General features: G+C 35.1%; 4 protein-coding genes across 4 annotated transcripts; 1 reads left to right on the top strand and 3 right to left on the bottom strand.

The window, feature by feature from the left end:
* Nucleotides 1–1,565: 1,565 nt before the first annotated feature.
* Nucleotides 1,566–2,243, bottom strand: EV154DRAFT_583316 (thaumatin; the record flags this gene model as incomplete). Its single annotated transcript, XM_051606703.1, has 1 exon — nucleotides 1,566–2,243. One exon carries the CDS (start codon nucleotides 2,241–2,243, stop codon nucleotides 1,566–1,568), a length of 678 nt encoding a protein of 225 aa, XP_051459825.1.
* A 937-nt stretch (nucleotides 2,244–3,180) lies between these two features.
* On the top strand, nucleotides 3,181–5,408 carry EV154DRAFT_583309 (uncharacterized protein). Its single transcript, XM_051606702.1, has 6 exons — nucleotides 3,181–3,435; nucleotides 3,510–3,903; nucleotides 3,962–4,377; nucleotides 4,449–4,492; nucleotides 4,576–4,789; nucleotides 4,849–5,408. Exons 1-6 carry the CDS (start codon nucleotides 3,313–3,315, stop codon nucleotides 5,173–5,175), a joined length of 1,518 nt encoding a protein of 505 aa, XP_051459824.1. The 5' UTR covers nucleotides 3,181–3,312; the 3' UTR covers nucleotides 5,176–5,408.
* Nucleotides 5,409–10,926: 5,518 nt separating this feature from the next.
* EV154DRAFT_479408 (uncharacterized protein) lies at nucleotides 10,927–13,546 on the bottom strand (the record flags this gene model as incomplete). The annotated part of the gene is made up of 10 exons (XM_051598254.1): nucleotides 10,927–11,073; nucleotides 11,640–11,686; nucleotides 11,747–11,964; nucleotides 12,025–12,156; nucleotides 12,371–12,514; nucleotides 12,745–12,803; nucleotides 12,856–12,933; nucleotides 13,010–13,020; nucleotides 13,089–13,254; nucleotides 13,331–13,546. The coding sequence occupies 10 exons, from the start codon at nucleotides 13,544–13,546 to the stop codon at nucleotides 10,927–10,929; spliced, it is 1,218 nt and encodes a 405-aa protein (XP_051459823.1).
* A 1,568-nt stretch (nucleotides 13,547–15,114) lies between these two features.
* Nucleotides 15,115–16,746, bottom strand: EV154DRAFT_501933 (uncharacterized protein). Its single transcript, XM_051600749.1, has 5 exons — nucleotides 16,307–16,746; nucleotides 16,074–16,228; nucleotides 15,441–16,003; nucleotides 15,324–15,363; nucleotides 15,115–15,254 (listed from the first exon to the last, which is right to left on the bottom strand). Exons 1-3 carry the CDS (start codon nucleotides 16,631–16,633, stop codon nucleotides 15,583–15,585), a joined length of 903 nt encoding a protein of 300 aa, XP_051459822.1. The 5' UTR covers nucleotides 16,634–16,746; the 3' UTR covers nucleotides 15,115–15,254; nucleotides 15,324–15,363; nucleotides 15,441–15,582.
* Nucleotides 16,747–17,035: the final 289 nt, after the last annotated feature.

Raw genomic sequence — 17,035 nt, 5'->3', positions numbered from 1 at the left:
TTTTATTTATTTGGGCAATCTAAAAAATCTAATCTAATGGAAAAAGATTGTAAATCAAATTAAGCAGTTCTAGAAAATCCTAAAAGGAAAATTTAAGTGTACAATTCCAACTCATTTACACTGTATTATAATTATTACCGTAGAACTCATAATTTATTTATTTTTTGACAACATTCTATTGGCCGTTTTTTTAGTGTATCTCTTGATTTTACTGACGTGAAAAGTACTCTAGAAGACAGTATGCCTACTATTTTTTATCATACGTACCTCATCAATAAATTACATCATGTGTATTTTCTCCTCCAAGCATATCTTTTATGAGCAACAACCTGAGTATAAAAACAAACTTAAGATTATGCACATCTTTATTGGATGTCGGACAACGAAAAAAACTGGATCAATCTGAATCCAATCCTTTGGTTCTACAATCGACATGTTTAACATTCACAATGCTTATTTGTAGATGTAAGCATTCCTCGCACGCCTTAATCTTGATCAGGATTACGTTCGCTACAGGGCCAATTAAACGTCATTGTAAGCGAGAGTCTGTAAACAAGGTGTTACATGTACCAAAGGAAAACGCAACTGGAGTCGATAAACGTAATGTGTAGACACAGAAGAAGCATGTTGTAATTACCAAGCATAGACAAGCAATGGAATGGGGGTATGAATGTTCATTTGGAAGGCATATTAACCCTCCTTTGGATAAATTCCATGTAAGAACTATTGGCATTCAAACAAATCAAAAAAGTTTTAATATGCTGATTGGAAGGAGAGAGAGCAAAATATTCTATGTTTTAGAGGGCTTCCATTATATATGTGTATGCATTTTTATGTGATGTAATAATTCCTTTATTATTATAACTATGGTATCTTCATATGGACAGATAGGTTATAATTTGGAACAATTGATTATTAGGCAGGAAGTGAATTTTATTTTTTTTAGTAATGGGGATATGATTTTCGCAAAGTGATAATATTTACCTTTATCACTGTACCTTCTGGTAGTCTTGCATTGGTAGGATCTGTACCACTGTTTTTGGCATCGTTTATGTTTCGATTCTGTAAATAATTGGGCAGAAGAGCGCAGAGTAGTACAACCCCCACAATTATTAATAGCCCTACTATTTTTACTACCAATGAGCAGTTTTTAATGTGCTTTTGCGACTTGCGTGTATTATTAATAGATGGACTTGTCGAAACCGATCGTTCGATTTTAATTACTACATCCTTTTCTAATTGGGTTCCATTTTTTAGGAATAAAGGCATCTATTCGTCTATAAAATAATGATAATAAGAATAAAAGAAAGGAAGGAATAATTAAGTGACAAATACTAATGCATTAATATCACATCCAACACAGGAATGTAAATGTGAAGACGAAAAAAAAAAAAAAAAATAACCAAAAAAATTATGATATAAAAATAAAACCAGTTTATTTTATTTAGAAAAAAAAGAACCAGCTTTTTTAAAACTTCTAATATATATATATATCTATAAAAGAATATCTATCAAAGACATCTTCGTGTGAGGGAAAAAAAAAGAGAATGGATGGGCGGAGTAACTTAAGCAGGACAGAAAGTGACGGTATAATCGGTAGATTGACAAGCATACATAGAAGAGCTGTCATCATTAGCATAACTGTAAACATCAGGGCAAGCATTCTTGATTTCGATGGAATACTTGTTGGCATCACAGACACCACGACCAAAAGAACCAGTACAACAGTATTCATCAGTAGAGAAAGCACTACAGGCAGACTTACAGGCAACAGCCTTACCATTAGAGTCCTTGTATTCGAGTTCACCATCACAAGTGGGCAATGTAGCACAAGTAGGAGAGCCACATTCAGCACCAGAGCCAGAACCACTGTTAGCAGAGATTTGAATAGGCAAGTTGAAACCATCTACGAAGGAGACATCATAGTAATCTTTACCAAGGGCACCGCCCATAAGGAATTCAGCAAGAGAAGCAGGAGCACCGACTTGACAATCGCTATCACCGGAACAGCCTTCTCTTGCCCAGATACGACCACCCCAAGTAGAACCAACATTGATAGTAGTAGAGTCACCAGCAGAGACAACAGAGCTTTTGTCGCTAGTAGCTTGTTCGTTGGTTAATTGATTGACTTGGATAGAATTGGCACAGTTGTTCTTGACTGTAATAGAGACACCATCAGTAGGAGCACACATAACAGCGCTCATGCCAGCAAGAGTAGTGAGAAGGGTGACAAATCTAACCATTGTAAAAGAAGATATATATATATATAGAAGTGAAGTGAATTGAAAAAAAGAGGATAGACACAGTTACTAGCAAGTATTTATACTTTTTTTTAAGCTTGCATCTGAAACAATGCACTAGGTAAATCTTTTTTTTCTAATTTTCTATTTTAAAAAAAGGTGATCCAGGGATTTTGGTTTGTCAAGTTCTTTTTTCATAAATTTTTTGGTTTGCTAGGTTCCTCAATTCAGGGCTAGAGAAAACCATAGAAACAGCGGGCCAATTGATTGTAACCAGTCAGAAAAGATCTGGGTGCCTGCAGAAAATTTTCGCTAGAATTGATTCCAGACGCTACGAATCAAAACCTCGCTAGACTGACTCACTCCTCTTTTCTAGACCCACAACGATGTTTCTCAATCATTCTAGATCGTTGATGTCATTTTTTTTTTTCTATTCTCCCCCCTTTTTTTTTTCGTCAAGTCTTGTGAATTTTCCATTCTGTTTGATAGGTAAAATGTCAGTTACCCATCTTTTTTATTCTTCTTTTAGGAAGACCCCCTTATCTAGTTCGGCCATTGTGAAATAGACTTGAAGGAACTTACGGCGGTTAATACCCGAATAGTCCTTTGGTTAATATATTGTAAGGGGAGTAATAAAGCAAGCAAAAAAAATTATATATGTAATAACACGAGATGGTATATTAGGAGCATCATATTGTTGTGTAACGAGATGTGCCTAACTGACACATATTTGCGCTGTCAACGTATACTATCAATCTGTATGAGTATGTTTCATTTGACTTTTAAAATATCGCAGCAAAAAAAAAAAAAAAAAAAAAAAAAAATCAAGGGATCCTGCAGTAAATCCCCCATTCATGATGTGTGTAGTATATTGTATCTAGAGCAATTCACAGCATGAAAAAAAAAAAGACCTATAGAAAACCGGAATAAGAGCTGCCTCCTCCTTTTTTCTCAATTGGTTATCCCCCTTTTTATATTTCACTCTTCACATAATCTTTTTGACTATTTATACTCTTTTGTTTCTTCTTTTACAAATAAAAAATTTCTAAACAAAAAAAAGATTTAAAGTCTCATGGAGACAGTTTATGCAGTCCATAATTTTGAAGCTGAGAATGACGATGAATTGACATTTCAGATTGGTGAATCTGTCATTGTCATTCAAAAAGATGACGGTTTTAACGATGGATGGTGGAAGGTAAAAAAAAAAAAAAGAGAGCGAGAGAGAGAGAGATAACAAAGAAAAGAGGAGTACTAAAAATTTATGTGTAGGGCCAAAATGTCAGAGGTGAAGTAGGTTTATTTCCAATGAATTACATTACATTTGAGCCTTATGAGCATGAATTACCGCACCCTACATCCTCTACATCTGACATTACTAATAAAACACCACAACTTTGTCATATCGATACATCTTTACCCGAATCTGTTCGTTCTTCCTATTCTTTCACCTGTCCAATGACTTCGACCACAGGTCCTGCATCTTCTATATCCAATATCAGCGCATCCTCGAGTAATCATAATAGCAACATCTTGAGAAAATTAGTCATCAACTCTTTATTTCTACCTGCCCTTAGATCCACATCTCCGGAAGATTGGGATATGGATCAAGTCGAAGTCTGGTTGACTGCCATGAATTTTGGTTGCATAGCAGATAATTTCAAATGTAATACCCAATCTCCCTATTGTTTATCTAATTACTAAAGAACTTTTTTCTCAACCAGCACAAGAAATTACAGGAGATATCTTACTAGAACTCAACATGGATTCACTAAAAGAATTAGATGTTGCGACATATGGTAAACGATTTAAAGTGCTTACAGCCCTCAATTTACTACGTGAAGAATCTGGATATCATATCACAAACCCTACCAATAGAATGTCCGTGACATCTTCTACCTACTCCACTGAGGATTTTCAGAGCCCTATTTCACCTACACCTTCTCGATACTCAAACCATCGTCCATCCTCTAGTTTCCACTCAAATCTGATACATGAAAAACATCAACGCTCTAAAAGTGAACGGGCAGATACAATTCAAGAATACGATGAAAGTATTGGTTTAATATCACCAGTCTCGCCCGCTCAAATGGAGTTCCCTGCATCTGACTATGACATCATGGAAGCTAGTAGTAAAAACGTATGGTTTTTTAGTAGTTCTCACTTTTTTTTTTTATATACGCAATCATTTGATTAAAACTCTTTATGTAGTACGAAAACGATCATCGTACAGATCAAAAGATACCCGAAATCGAGTAAGTCGTCTAAATACATATACATGTATATACATTTTTGTATGCCATGAATAGGTTTACATGTATTAAAATACAGTCCATAGAGATATATCCATGGTCCATAAACGGCATACAGTATTACCAATGGCACATCGAAGTTCAATGGATATTTATTCTACCCGGATCACGGACGATAGTGGTAACGTTACACCCGACATGGAAGGTTGGCTTTATAAACAAGGCTGTAAATATAAAAAATGGAACAAACGCTGGTTCGTATTAAAAGGTCCAAATCTTTTTTATTTCAAGAGTCCCAAGGTAAAGCAACTTAATAAAGAATAGTAATATCTATCTTTTAACACTCTTTTGTTATCAAGGATGTCCGCATGAAGGGCATAATTAATTTAAGAGGCTACCGAATTGTACCCGACGAAACTATTCAACCCGGTCAATATTCGTTTAAAGCACAACATGAGGAAGAGCGCACATTTTATTTTTATACAGAGGTAGATACCAGTATGAAAGCGTGGATTTCCAGTCTAATGAAATCTACCATCTCGAGAGATTTTACAGCGCCCGTTTTAAGTTCTAGTATGATATCTACAGTCTCTTTGGATGTTGCTCGTCGTATGCGACCCAGACCTCCTTCCGTATTACTTTATCGCAAAGAGAATCTAAAAAACAACACAATGGTTTGCGCTTAAAATCAAGAAAAACCCTTTTTTTTTTTCAGGGTACACGAAGGCAGATTCATGCTTTGTTTAATCAGTATTTTTTTTTAATATAAAAACATATTTTTTTTTATGTGCAAGATGATTATTTTTCATGTTGTAAAAATGCTTGGCTGACAATAGTGTTTCTTTTTGAGAATCTGAAAGCACTACATGGGACTATTTTTGCTAGCAGCTTTCCTCCCTCAATGGTCCTGACAGTTGTATCTCATTTGTTGGTGTCTACACACATTTGTATTAGCCGCTTCGGGTAAACAATCTTCTTTTCCTTGTTTGAGATAAATCTACTTTTTACTAAAGGCACTTTTTAAATAGAAGATCACTACAAGGGTTGTTAATCCTAAATTCGGATATAAATTCTAATTTTTTTGTTGAAGTGTGCAAGCAATTTAAATAGTTTGAAATTTCCGTTAAGATAAATTACTGCTGCTGCATAAATATAAAGTAAAGTTTATCTCGCCTTTCAGTTTGCTTTTACATGACATACATAATGTTCCCATACATATGTCAAACTACCCCTTCCCAATTAACCTCAATCTGATTTGTTACTTTAACCCTCAGCTATCCTTAAAGAGGAAGGTCAATTACCCAATAAAAATACTTTTTTTTTTTAAAAGCAAGCTGCAATAGGGCGGAGCCCTGAGACGAGGAGTTTCATAGGAAATACGATCAAGTGCATTTGTTTTTTTTTAAAAACGTTCTATGAAAATCGATTCGTTGTCGGACATGAAAAGCAGGGTGGGATGTGTTGCATTCACAATGGAAATAATTTATTGAAAACGATACCTATCACAAACCTGGCTGTTTATCAATTGGGAAGTATAGTACCTGAAAAGCCTACCTTTTCTATTTTAGAGTCCAAGGAAGCCTCATGCTGTAGGTTGGAGGGGTTTGACATCATGTTTCTCACTTAGTCGGTTACTCAGACTTCAGATAAACTGCGCCTTACTTTAGTTTAAAGCGTTCGGTTGCAGATTCCAAGTTTTATTTGATTTTTGTTACGACTCTTCCCGTGGTTTTAGTTTACTTTTTATGCTTGGACAAATTGGCTCTAGACATATCATTACTTTAAATTCAGGCAAGGAAAACTTATTTTCAGATAAACCTAAAAATGTTTTCAGATGAACAAAAATATATTTCAGACAGCAGTAAAAAAAAAAAAAAAAAATCAGACTGACGTAAATATATGTATATATTCAGATAGAATTAGAGAAATACTCAATCGATCTAAATATCTACCTTCGCTATGAGAAAATTACTTATAACTATACGTTAACGGGATTTTTTCTTCTGTTTATATTATTTTACGATCATACACGAGTAAGAATCTCGGACCTGAGGGCTGAAAACAAAGATAGTCTGTTTTCTACAAGCTTTAAACATACTGTCACATTATAAATCTTATGAAGCATCAATGTTACATTAGGGGAAAAATGATAACTGAATTTAAGTAAAAAAAAAAAAAAAAATCAGCTCGTTGAGGCTTCAGCTCCTTGCTTGTGTCCGCAGTAAAAGGCTTACTTTTGCATAGAGTTGGTCCAGGGTAAGCTTCAACTGAAGAGCAACATTTCAAGTAAAGCAACCTTTTCATCGGCAGTATTGGATCGGTAAACAACTTGAATGAGAATACAGCTGACATGCATCTTTATGCCTTAGTGCACTTTTGAAGTATGTGGGTATTACGATATCAAAATTTCAGCGTGTGCAGAAGTGCTTGGTGATTTCCAAAGCAATATTTTAAGCTATTTTTTTAAGTACATGGCTGTCAAAAAAAAAAAAGCTTGTCTGAATGTGCATCGTGCCAGAATGTACAAATCAATGGTTTTTTCTATACGCATTAATAAACTGAAAAGTGCAAGTTTGACATTGGCTGTTTATGTCTTGTAGAGTCATGAGTATAATTTTTTTTTTTTACACGAAGACATGTTATTTGAGAATCAGGTATTCTTTGGCTTGCGCAGTCTCATTATTAAAACATGGTCTGAAGGATTCATGTGAAAAAATGTTTTTATCCGTTACACAAAAAGAACATTTTCGCATACATTAGCAAAACTTTAATGCTCATTTTCTCGACATCCAATGAAGAAAGTAACTATGATACGCACACGGATGTGATGAGAATTTGACGGATTATTCAAAGGATAATACATATGTCCAAAAAGTAGTGAAGGAAAAATTAAGTTTGTAAAAGTAGCCTAGACAAAATCAACAAAATAAACAAAAGAAAAAAAAAATTCGTATAAAAGGGAGACTGCTGCGAAAAAAACGCCCTTTTTCTTTTTATCTTCTCATCAAGATTAGAACAGAGATGTTAGCATGGCACCAACACAAGGAAGACACTCTCGTCTCTGTTCGTTTCCGTTAAACCTGTTCACTTCATTACAGATCGGGCAGTGTTCCAAAGGCCGTAGTAATCCCTAATAAGATTACATTGAGGAGTCTGCTGGTTGTCAAAGTCGCTAGGCAATGGTCTTGGCTGTTGTCTGTATCGCTTCATTCGGATTTCAGTACAACAATCTGACTGGGGCTTGTCGCCCTCTATGTTCCAGGAACTTCTTACTAAAACTAGTGCCACACCCGGTTGCTTGGTGGAGGGTGGATTTAGGAGCGTGTTACTAGACGGTGGATGGTCGTAGCCGTTTGAAGCCAGTCGATACGTTCTTAGTCATTGGAGTTGGTGTGGGTTGTTATCTTTGGTCGGGATCTGATGACAGTAGGAGGTTTAGTGCCCGAATGCATCTTGTAAGTGCTTTTGCCTTGTTTACGTCTACGCTAGAGATATTGCATTCTATAGGCAGCCATAGATTGGTCGCCTGTTGGACAGTTACCTCATCTACACGGAATGTTAACCTTAAAGCCAATACTCGTCCAGGTGCGGCTGCTACGATTCAGCTGCCAGGGTAAAAAGCACCACCCCAACATGGTGTAGGGGGTATTTGGTCCTGGTGATTCTTATGTTGCGCATTGTGGGTAGGTAGCATGTAGGATTATCAGGTTCTGTATTGAAGATGGTTCATCGGAAACATATGTATTTTTTGGGCCAGGATGTGCTTCCACCTTCTCGTGGTCTGGCCTGTTAACCAGCTATTTTATGCTGGGAACTAGGAGAAGCACTTATTAGTATAGTTTATGTCATAAACCATATTTTTTTCTCTTTTTTCCTTTGACTTGACCATAATAATTAAGACTTGTATGCTCATCATAAATTTTACAAACCCTTAGTATAAGAAGAAATGCGGAGAGCAAGGATCCTATTACAGATATAATACAATGCTTTTATCCTAATAATAGACAACAGACATCTTTTTGACATCAGTAGTATACATTTGTTGATGTCAAGTAATTTTGTATACAGAAAGGAGCAATCACAGCCACCAAGAAAAGTTTAATCTTAATGGGGTTCAATAACGTGAATGCTTTACTAAAAGTTGGACTGTTGAGATATTTAAAACTAAGAACTTAACCAACTCAAGTAGCCTATATCGCAATCAGACAAGGTTTTGCTTGCATGTAGGGGAAGATTGTTTGTTGTTCATCCGATGCTGTGAAGCAGGGCTTAATCGGATTTATAGGCTCATTTTGCGATCACGTATGCCGTCAAACATATTAGAGTACATGATATAACAGCATGGCAAATTCTGACAAATTATATATTCTAATAACTTTGAATAGTGAAGAAAAGTGTAAACTGTTTATTGGACATGTACTTTATATATTCAGTAAAAGATACGTTTTGGATTAAACATCCTTCTCTAAATGATATCCTCAGCACTCACACATTCTTTTATTATGTCTAAAATAAGCTAGCGGGTACACAGTGAATTACAATCAAATTAACTGAATCCTCGGTAAGTGTAAAAGGATCGTATTGGTTTTTTCTTTAAAAAAAAAATTTTAATTGTTTCCACTGATTAAGAGGGAAAGAGTGGTAAAGAGGTTTAAGAAGCCATAAAAAAACAAAGGTTGCACTGTTTTTTCTTATTTTTTTTTTTTTTTACTTGATCCAAAACCAAGAAGCAATTATTATTTTATCCAACTTTTTACCAACATTCATTTTGGTTAGTTCAATTATTAGATATTCCCATATCTTTACTAACATTTTCATCAGTTGGTATTAATGAAATATAGTCAAAAACACAGTCCACATCTCCAATGGTCACTGTTCCGACATTCTCACCAGTTCAGACCCAGTATCCGATGTTGTGAAGTATGTTAAATAGACCTCATGCAACAAATGATGAGGATGACTTTATTCGTACGGTGACAGTACAAATGTCAGCGCAACCACACCAGACGATAGTTCCAATTCTCTATTTTTTCATAAATAAGGATAACACTATATGTAAAGTCTCTATAAAGATGTTTTTGTCTTCATATATTAGGTATTTGCAAGCAAAATTTCAAAACGTACGATGCAATTTGAATGAGTTAACCGTGAGCACTGTATGGAGGTATAAAGGACCTTTACATCATCCCTTACTTGACATTTACAGTTAAAGGAAATGGATTGGCCTAGCAAAAAAAAAAAAAATGTTCTATTTTCGACAGAAGGCTTTTCCCCAAGTTTTTCGTTGGGCATATAATCGATGAGGGGTATCTGGTCTCAACGTATTAGATCATTGGGTTTGATTTATGAATCATTGCACTGTACACTGCGTTTACAGATGCATACTATCATTCATGATAGTAAGGAGCTCATTGTCAAAATTAAAAAAAAATGGGCACTCTGCCTTACACTTCGGAGCTGGTTTTATATCAGTACAAGTGCTATCAATCACAAGTACATAATGGAAAGGTAGCAGTTTCACAGACATGTATAAAAAAAGTGAGGATTTTTTTTTATCCAGTATGTGATCATATCCCAGATTGTTAGAATCAAAGTGACTCGAAATCCTTTAGGTTTATCAAAACAATCAGTTCTTGCTTACCAGAAGCAAAAGTTAGAACCTCTACATTATTAATGTCTATCCCATTTAATGCGTTTCGCATGCATGTTTTACATTCTAGAGAGTCGAGCAAGCAAATTCATTCGAGTACAAGTATATCGTATTGCTTTTTCTAGTCTTTGTAAAAATTAAAACAGAAATTTTTTTTTTCTTTTCAGAAAACCCAATAGGCGATTTCTGATTGGACAACATTTCATTTCACCCGAGAACGATACCACACTGAAACGTCTTTTCAAAAAAAAATCCTACAAATTCATACCAAGACCAATTTCCATGACAACAAATGTTCATGAACAAAACAGTAACGATTAACGTTGCTGATGTAGGAGACAAAAGCAATAAAAAGAATTTTTTCATTTACATTAAATATTAAAAAAAAAAGATGTTTGAAACCGAATTCAGCAAAATATAATCAGAAAGGTGTTTCCACCAGGGCGCTCTATAATCAACTGACGTGTTCATCCGAATACCCGATTTCATCATCTGAAAAATATAAATGTTGCAGTGCCGTAGCATCTGCGAACAGATCATTTTCCTACTGATTGGTAAAGAAACAAAATAGTTGAAGACTTAACCTCGTCTTTTATACTTTTTTTTTTGTGAAAAAAAAAATTTTTTTTTTTTTTTTCATAAGCAGTCCACTTTTTTTTTTTTTTTTGCACACCCTTGAATTTAAAAAAAAAGAAAAGAAATTATATGGTCCCCACAATTTGGCAGAGATAAATGAGCCTCTCCAGTTAACTCATTCTAGTGGCCAATATGAGAAGGTCTTTTAAATTCAATGGCTACAAAAACTAGTAAAAAACTTTTTTTCGGAACATTTATTTCCATAAAGGAAATTGTTTAGTAACCAAAGACGGATATGAGTTGATTCGCTAACACCATTTAGCTTTCGGGCCATGATTGGAGTTTGATAGTAACCTCTCTACATTTTAATTTTATTCCTGAAACTAAATGAAAAAAAAACCCATTGATTTCCTTCTTTTTTTTTTTAGACAAGTTAAAAACATGGATGTATAAATACAATTTGCATTTGTTATTTACAAAATTCACTTTCAGAGAGGTTGTATATCTGACTAGTTTACCATCTAGCACCTAACGGAGCAAAGCACATGTTACACCAGAGGTCTCTTGACCAAAGCAGTAGCGGCTGGTAAATATTATTACCTTTTAAAAGATAAATGCCCCTAAGCCAAAAATAAATGGCAGCCATTGTAATCTAATTGTTAGTCTGGGTAAAAATGATTGTCACTGTCCCATCCACTTGGGCAAACATGTTTGCCGATTTTTTAAGAAAATAAAATAAAATATACAGTTGATTTATTATGGGTAAAGACGCACACCACACATGCACGTTTGGTAAAATTCACTCGGCTAAGTCAATAGCAGCCTGTCGCCAAGAAAGCAGAGCTGGCAAGAGGGCAGCGAAAGATTTGAGGTCTCTGGGGGGGGGGGTTGTGGTACTGTTAGTTTTAAATGTCGTTCCCTTACATAGCATTGATTGTATTTTGTCAAGCTTTCAAAGATGAAAATATTATCTAATTATTGTGATTTCAGTTCATACACCCGAACTTTATTAACGTAAATTTTTTACTTACCGTGATAAAAAACAGTAAACACCTTTTGTTTGTTATCTTTCCTCAGTGTCTTGATAACATTCTTGTAAGTCTTGAAGCAGTCTCTCTCTAATTTCTTCTCTGTGTTTGTGTGGGAACCCCCTGCAAGTTCAATTAATATTACCATTGAATTACTTTTTCTTTTAAGTGCTAGGCCATCGATTTTACTACTCTCCAAGTCAGCATGGAGCACTTCAATCCTATATACAGATAAGAGTCAACACAAAAAAATGCTATGGGAAAATAATATCTATTATTACCATTTAAGTTCGATCAAATCTTGATATTGTAAAAATAAAGAATTAATAACCGGAAAAGTACTCCAGGTGGCAGCACTGCGTTCTCTCAATTTTTGACTTATAGGATTCAGGGGGCTTTCACATAATTTCAGGCTAGAGAACAGATTATCAGTGAATGAATTAAAATTGAATATAAAAGGTGGAGAGTACTATAGTAAAACTCACAAATGAAACACTATGCCATGAATGAAATCATAATCGTTGTGGAGGTACGGATCAAAGTAGTTGTTGTCAGATATCATCCCACTTCATAAGTAGTCTCCTAATTGAGGAAAGAGAGGGTGGACAGCTAGCAATCCTTTTTAACAAATCATTACATTCTTTGGTGAGGGAAACAGCCTTGATAGAACAAGCGTTCTTGATTTCATTATAGTTGTCTTGGTTTAAGGTTTGTTGCAGGAGATTCACGGAAATGGTATTACTTAGGTCTATTACATGCATACTCGACAAACTATAGAAAAAACCTATTTAGCAATGTTTACTAAAACACGATTAGGACGAACTTACTCATTTTCAAGTTTTGTAGTGGATCTTATCAAGCTTGGTAAAAAAAAACAAAACTTGCTTCACCATACGATCTTGCCTCGTCATTGTCAAGCACCAGCACCACCGAGAATTTCTTTTTTCGACAAGCAAATCCACCGTACTTGCATCACGGTCCATGTTTTTTTTTACTGTTACAAGATAAAGTCTCGAATATAGAGGATACAACTTTGAATATCATCTAGGATGTTTGCAGTCTTCAATTTATTAGGTAAAATTCATATTGGAATAGTCATAAAAAATACTTACACTATTGAACTCGTCCTCTTCCCCTTCTTCCTCCTCTTCCTCCTCCTCCTCTTCTTCTTCTTCCTCTCTCTCGCCATTCTATGATTTATATAAAATAATTTAGTCTCCACTATATCACACACACACATAGGCTTTCGTAATATTCAACTTTTACCATTTCATAAGCTTTATCAGTGTTCCATAAAAAAAAGCTATTTAGCTAATTATTCTGATTGGGAATAAAAAAGGCTTACCCAAATGCCCCTTCTTTTTAGTGCAGCCCACTGAAGTATCTGCTGCTGCTCTTTTTCTACTTTGTACGCTGAATGTTCCACCTGAGACGACTCCTACTGTTCCATAGTTGCTGAAGATGGTTTGGCTTGATGGTGAGTTGCTTCCGTCGGTTTCGCTTTCTGCGAGCTATGGGGAATTATATTGCAAAAATTAATACACCGGTTTTCTCAATTTGTAAGAGCAAAAAGCCCTACTTACTCACCAATTCTAGCGCCTTTTGTTGACCTTCCTCCTTCAAATCTTTTATTAAAAGCAAATCATTTAAGCAGGCTCTATATCTTGAACGCACCGCTGATTTACGTGAAAGTCGATCATTATTCGCGTTTGAATACGAAATATAGCCCTGGAAACTCCAGTCATGGATTGGTGTTCGTTTGAAGAATCTAAGGAAGTGCTTTTCGGAATTAAAGTTATTCATAATGTCAAGTTGGGAAGTGTCTAGACCTCCGTATTTTTTTCAAACGAATTTTTTTCATACCACATACAGAAACTCCAGCCAAGACCAGCAGGCCAGTATGCTTATGACTATTTACAGTGCAGTCACAGCCATTCACGGTTCTTGAGTTCCAAAAACTCAAGAACCCTGCCTAGGAGGTCGCCCTCCTATAGCAAAGACTAGCCGCAGCCGCAATATCACAATATTTCTTTTTCAATTTAGCTTCTATTCAAAGAAACAAGAGTCACTACTAAACAAACCTTTTTATGTGATCGGTTACTTTCATACGATAAAAGAAGCATGTTAAGGAAAAAGAAAAGGAGAAGAATAAAGTGTGTGAACCAGCTTTATTTATAGATAAACAAGCTTATGTCAGGATGATTTCATTTGTCTATTTTATCATCCATAATGTTTGAGCCTTTACTTAAAATAGAAACACTTGCAAACAACTCCCAAGCAAGTCAGAGCTTGGTAATTGTCTATACGTGTTTCAGTAGTAACTTGTAATGACAGTGAAGCAGATTTTTATGGAAAACAGAAATCGATCATCCCATGAAGTTTAGATGATATGGCATGTCAATCGACGTGTAGACCATCGCGTGATTCTAAAAAATACGTTTATTTGAAAAAAATACGGAGTTCTAGAAATTTCCGTCAAGTTGGTTATCATGAGTAAAATTAAAAAAAAGAGGATAATACCTGCATATCAATTTTTTTTACTTATATACCCGAATTTTTGAGCGGTTTTTAAAAGTAGAGGGCTGCTTTGCTTTTGATTTTTAGGCAGAGGGAAGGGGCGCGTTTATTATTAACTTTTTTTTTTTGTTATCTTTGTATAGTAAAATTAAAATTGGAATGAATGCTCTATACGAGAGAGAAACCAGTGATTGAAGCTGTTTAATTCTTCGAGCTCAGTTTCGGTCAAAGTATATTGCTGGCGTTTAAGTTTATGAATGTTAGAAAGCAGAGTGTCAAAATCTATTGAAGAATTGCTTGGAGCGGTGAGAGGAGATTGTTCAGTTAGAGTAAGAAGAGCTGAGCTATCAGGCGAGTTCTGGGGAATGGTTGAGAAAGTGGGGTCGAAAGAAACTATTCGATTTGAGGTTAGTAAAAAAAAAAAAAAAAAAAATGAAGCCGTAAAGAATTAAATAGTATTTATGTTTACCTTCAAATACAGACAACCAAGACATATCACACTTCAACAAATACATGTGTTTGTATGCGATATTGTTAAAGCGGAAGTCAGGGCAGCTGCAAGTAATCATTTGTAGAACGTCCACCACAACATCATAACTTACACCAGAAGTCGAGAAAGAAGAAACAACATAACCACTTCTACCAGCAGAATCAATTCTCGCAGCTTCGATGCCATATAGTGTTCTTTACTGCATCACAAAAGTATTTAATTTGGCTTAAGATGTCAGGTTCTTTTTTTTTAATATAGAACATCTCTTTATATATCCATAAAAATATGACACTTCGAAAAGAAAAACAAGAGGGAAACAGGCTACAGATTTTTGATGGGCAAAGCAACCATGGAGCTTCTAAACCGGTTTTTGAAGCTGATGACTACATTTATTCTCGCGTTAGAACAAACTCCATCTAATTTTTAGGTCTTTTGGATGAGCCTTAGTCCCTAAATAATGAGGACTTATTGTGGATTATGACCGTGTAACCTAATTCGACTACGGTAAATATGGCTAAATACCACAAACATGTTGAAATGTTGTCTTTCTTTATTAATATATTCCATATGTAGTTCATTGATATGTATTGTAGATGGATCAAAGTATTTATACGAATTGTAAACAAGATTTTCTTATTGGAGCACATGTCAGATTTATACATACTAATGATCTTCTTCGACCGTCACCAGATGCTATACCTTATGTCGATACAATGGTTGCATTATTATTGGATAATAAATGCTATATAGTACGTATTTATCAGAAATATATTTGATTCAAGTATATAAGTATATGTGTATGTACAAGGAATAGTGCCTACGTAATTATAATTTATTGGTCATCTTGTCTTGTTCTTGTCAATTGTGGCTGCCTGGAATCTAAATCAAAATCTAATCTTATGTATCTCGTCAATACCGTTCTGATATTGCAGGAAGCGTTAATGTCTCTGTTCCATATCTGTGGGAAACGTATTAGTCGAATGCTGTTGCGGATAAAAATTTGAACAAAAAGACCTACACAGGGCGACCCTTCTCGTTGGCAATTTTGACACAATTTCAGAGGGTAAACATTTTGGAAGGCTCCTATAATAAATATAAACAAATTTTCAGTATCAGTCACCATGCAATAAGCGCAAGATTTTTTACTTTCTTCTCGTTCATAACAATCCGTGGTGTTCCATAAAATGTTGTCTTCATCGTCAACACATTTGAGATGCTTTCTTCTTTCATCACGGTACTTGTAATTGATTTTTCTAAATAACGTGAGAGCATCACGCATGTTTAGTTATTAGATATTATTGCCTTGCATGATGTTACAGGTACCTATGTTTGCATTTAAGTCTTGGTTGTTGCATGTACAAAATTTTAGAATAATTGATGTTTCTTGTTTGTTGGAGACAGTGACAGCATTTCTGGGATGTATTGTACTCATCAACTGGTATAACAAGAGCTCTTTGAGCGATTGCTCTCTGAATTTTCTATGAAAGCATAAATATTTAATGAGTATACAGACCCCTCCCCCCCAATTATATCAAAATAGACATCAATATACACACCTTTACTGGTATAGGGGTATGCTTCTTAAAGGTCCCACTTAGGGAAGCGTCCCCATACGCTACAACGGTTCGGTGCTGATCATATGGGTTATTTTGGTCCCGCAAATGTTGTTCATTTGTCCCGTTAAATATTCTTCTCTTCTTCCTTCTAGAGTGTGAACTAGAATCCACGGAAAGCTTGTATGGTTCATTCACGTTTGTGTACCCCAGAACCACTGAAGCAGCATGATCGTTAGCCATTCGACGGTTTGAAAATATATACCCCTTTATTTCTCGATGCCTGTACGACTTCATGAATTCATGAATTCTATTTTTGCAGTTACACATGTGGAAAAACGGTTTGTTTGACACGGAAAAATAAAAGATAAAAAAACAGGAAGAATAAGATTAATATTTCTTGTAGGCTTTTTTATTCTTATTAAAAGTGAATCCCTCTTTCATCTCTGAAAGAAAGGGGGGTATTTATAGTTATTTAAAGCGTGGGTAAAATTATGGGCTCGTTTGTGTTCACTTGGTATTATTGGCTGTATTTACTAATGACTGATGAGCCTTATCAGTGTAGCCAATCTATTATTCGAAATGGGATCTTCTATTGGAATATCTAGTAACCCTGAGTTGTAAATGTATAACTCAGGATATTTTTTATGCTATTATTTTTTATGAGTGTTATGATATTATGTACATGTCGATCAAGGATCGATGGAATGATTTTATATGCGATTTTATATG

This window comes from Mucor mucedo (genome assembly GCF_025094135.1).
Source record: "Mucor mucedo strain NRRL 3635 chromosome Unknown EV154scaffold_25, whole genome shotgun sequence".
In the NCBI taxonomy this organism is placed as follows: domain Eukaryota; kingdom Fungi; phylum Mucoromycota; class Mucoromycetes; order Mucorales; family Mucoraceae; genus Mucor; species Mucor mucedo.
The sequence above is the reverse complement of the archived record's forward strand: the minus strand, read 5'-3'. Positions and strand labels throughout refer to the sequence as shown.

Bases quoted from the DNA above. Each gene is read 5' to 3' on its own strand.
- EV154DRAFT_501933 (XM_051600749.1), bottom strand. From the start codon at position 16,633: ATGTGTAACTGCAAAAATAGAATTCATGAATTCATGAAGTCGTACAGG. The intron at 16,229-16,306 runs GTGTGTATATTG...ATGCTTTCATAG, and splicing joins ATACCCCTATACCAGTAAAG to AAAATTCAGAGAGCAATCGC. The intron at 16,004-16,073 runs GTACCTGTAACA...CACGTTATTTAG, and splicing joins AGACTTAAATGCAAACATAG to AAAAATCAATTACAAGTACC.
- EV154DRAFT_583309 (XM_051606702.1), top strand. From the start codon at position 3,313: ATGGAGACAGTTTATGCAGTCCATAATTTTGAAGCTGAGAATGACGAT. The intron at 3,904-3,961 runs GTAATACCCAAT...TTTCTCAACCAG, and splicing joins CATAGCAGATAATTTCAAAT to CACAAGAAATTACAGGAGAT. The intron at 4,378-4,448 runs GTATGGTTTTTT...CTCTTTATGTAG, and splicing joins TGGAAGCTAGTAGTAAAAAC to TACGAAAACGATCATCGTAC.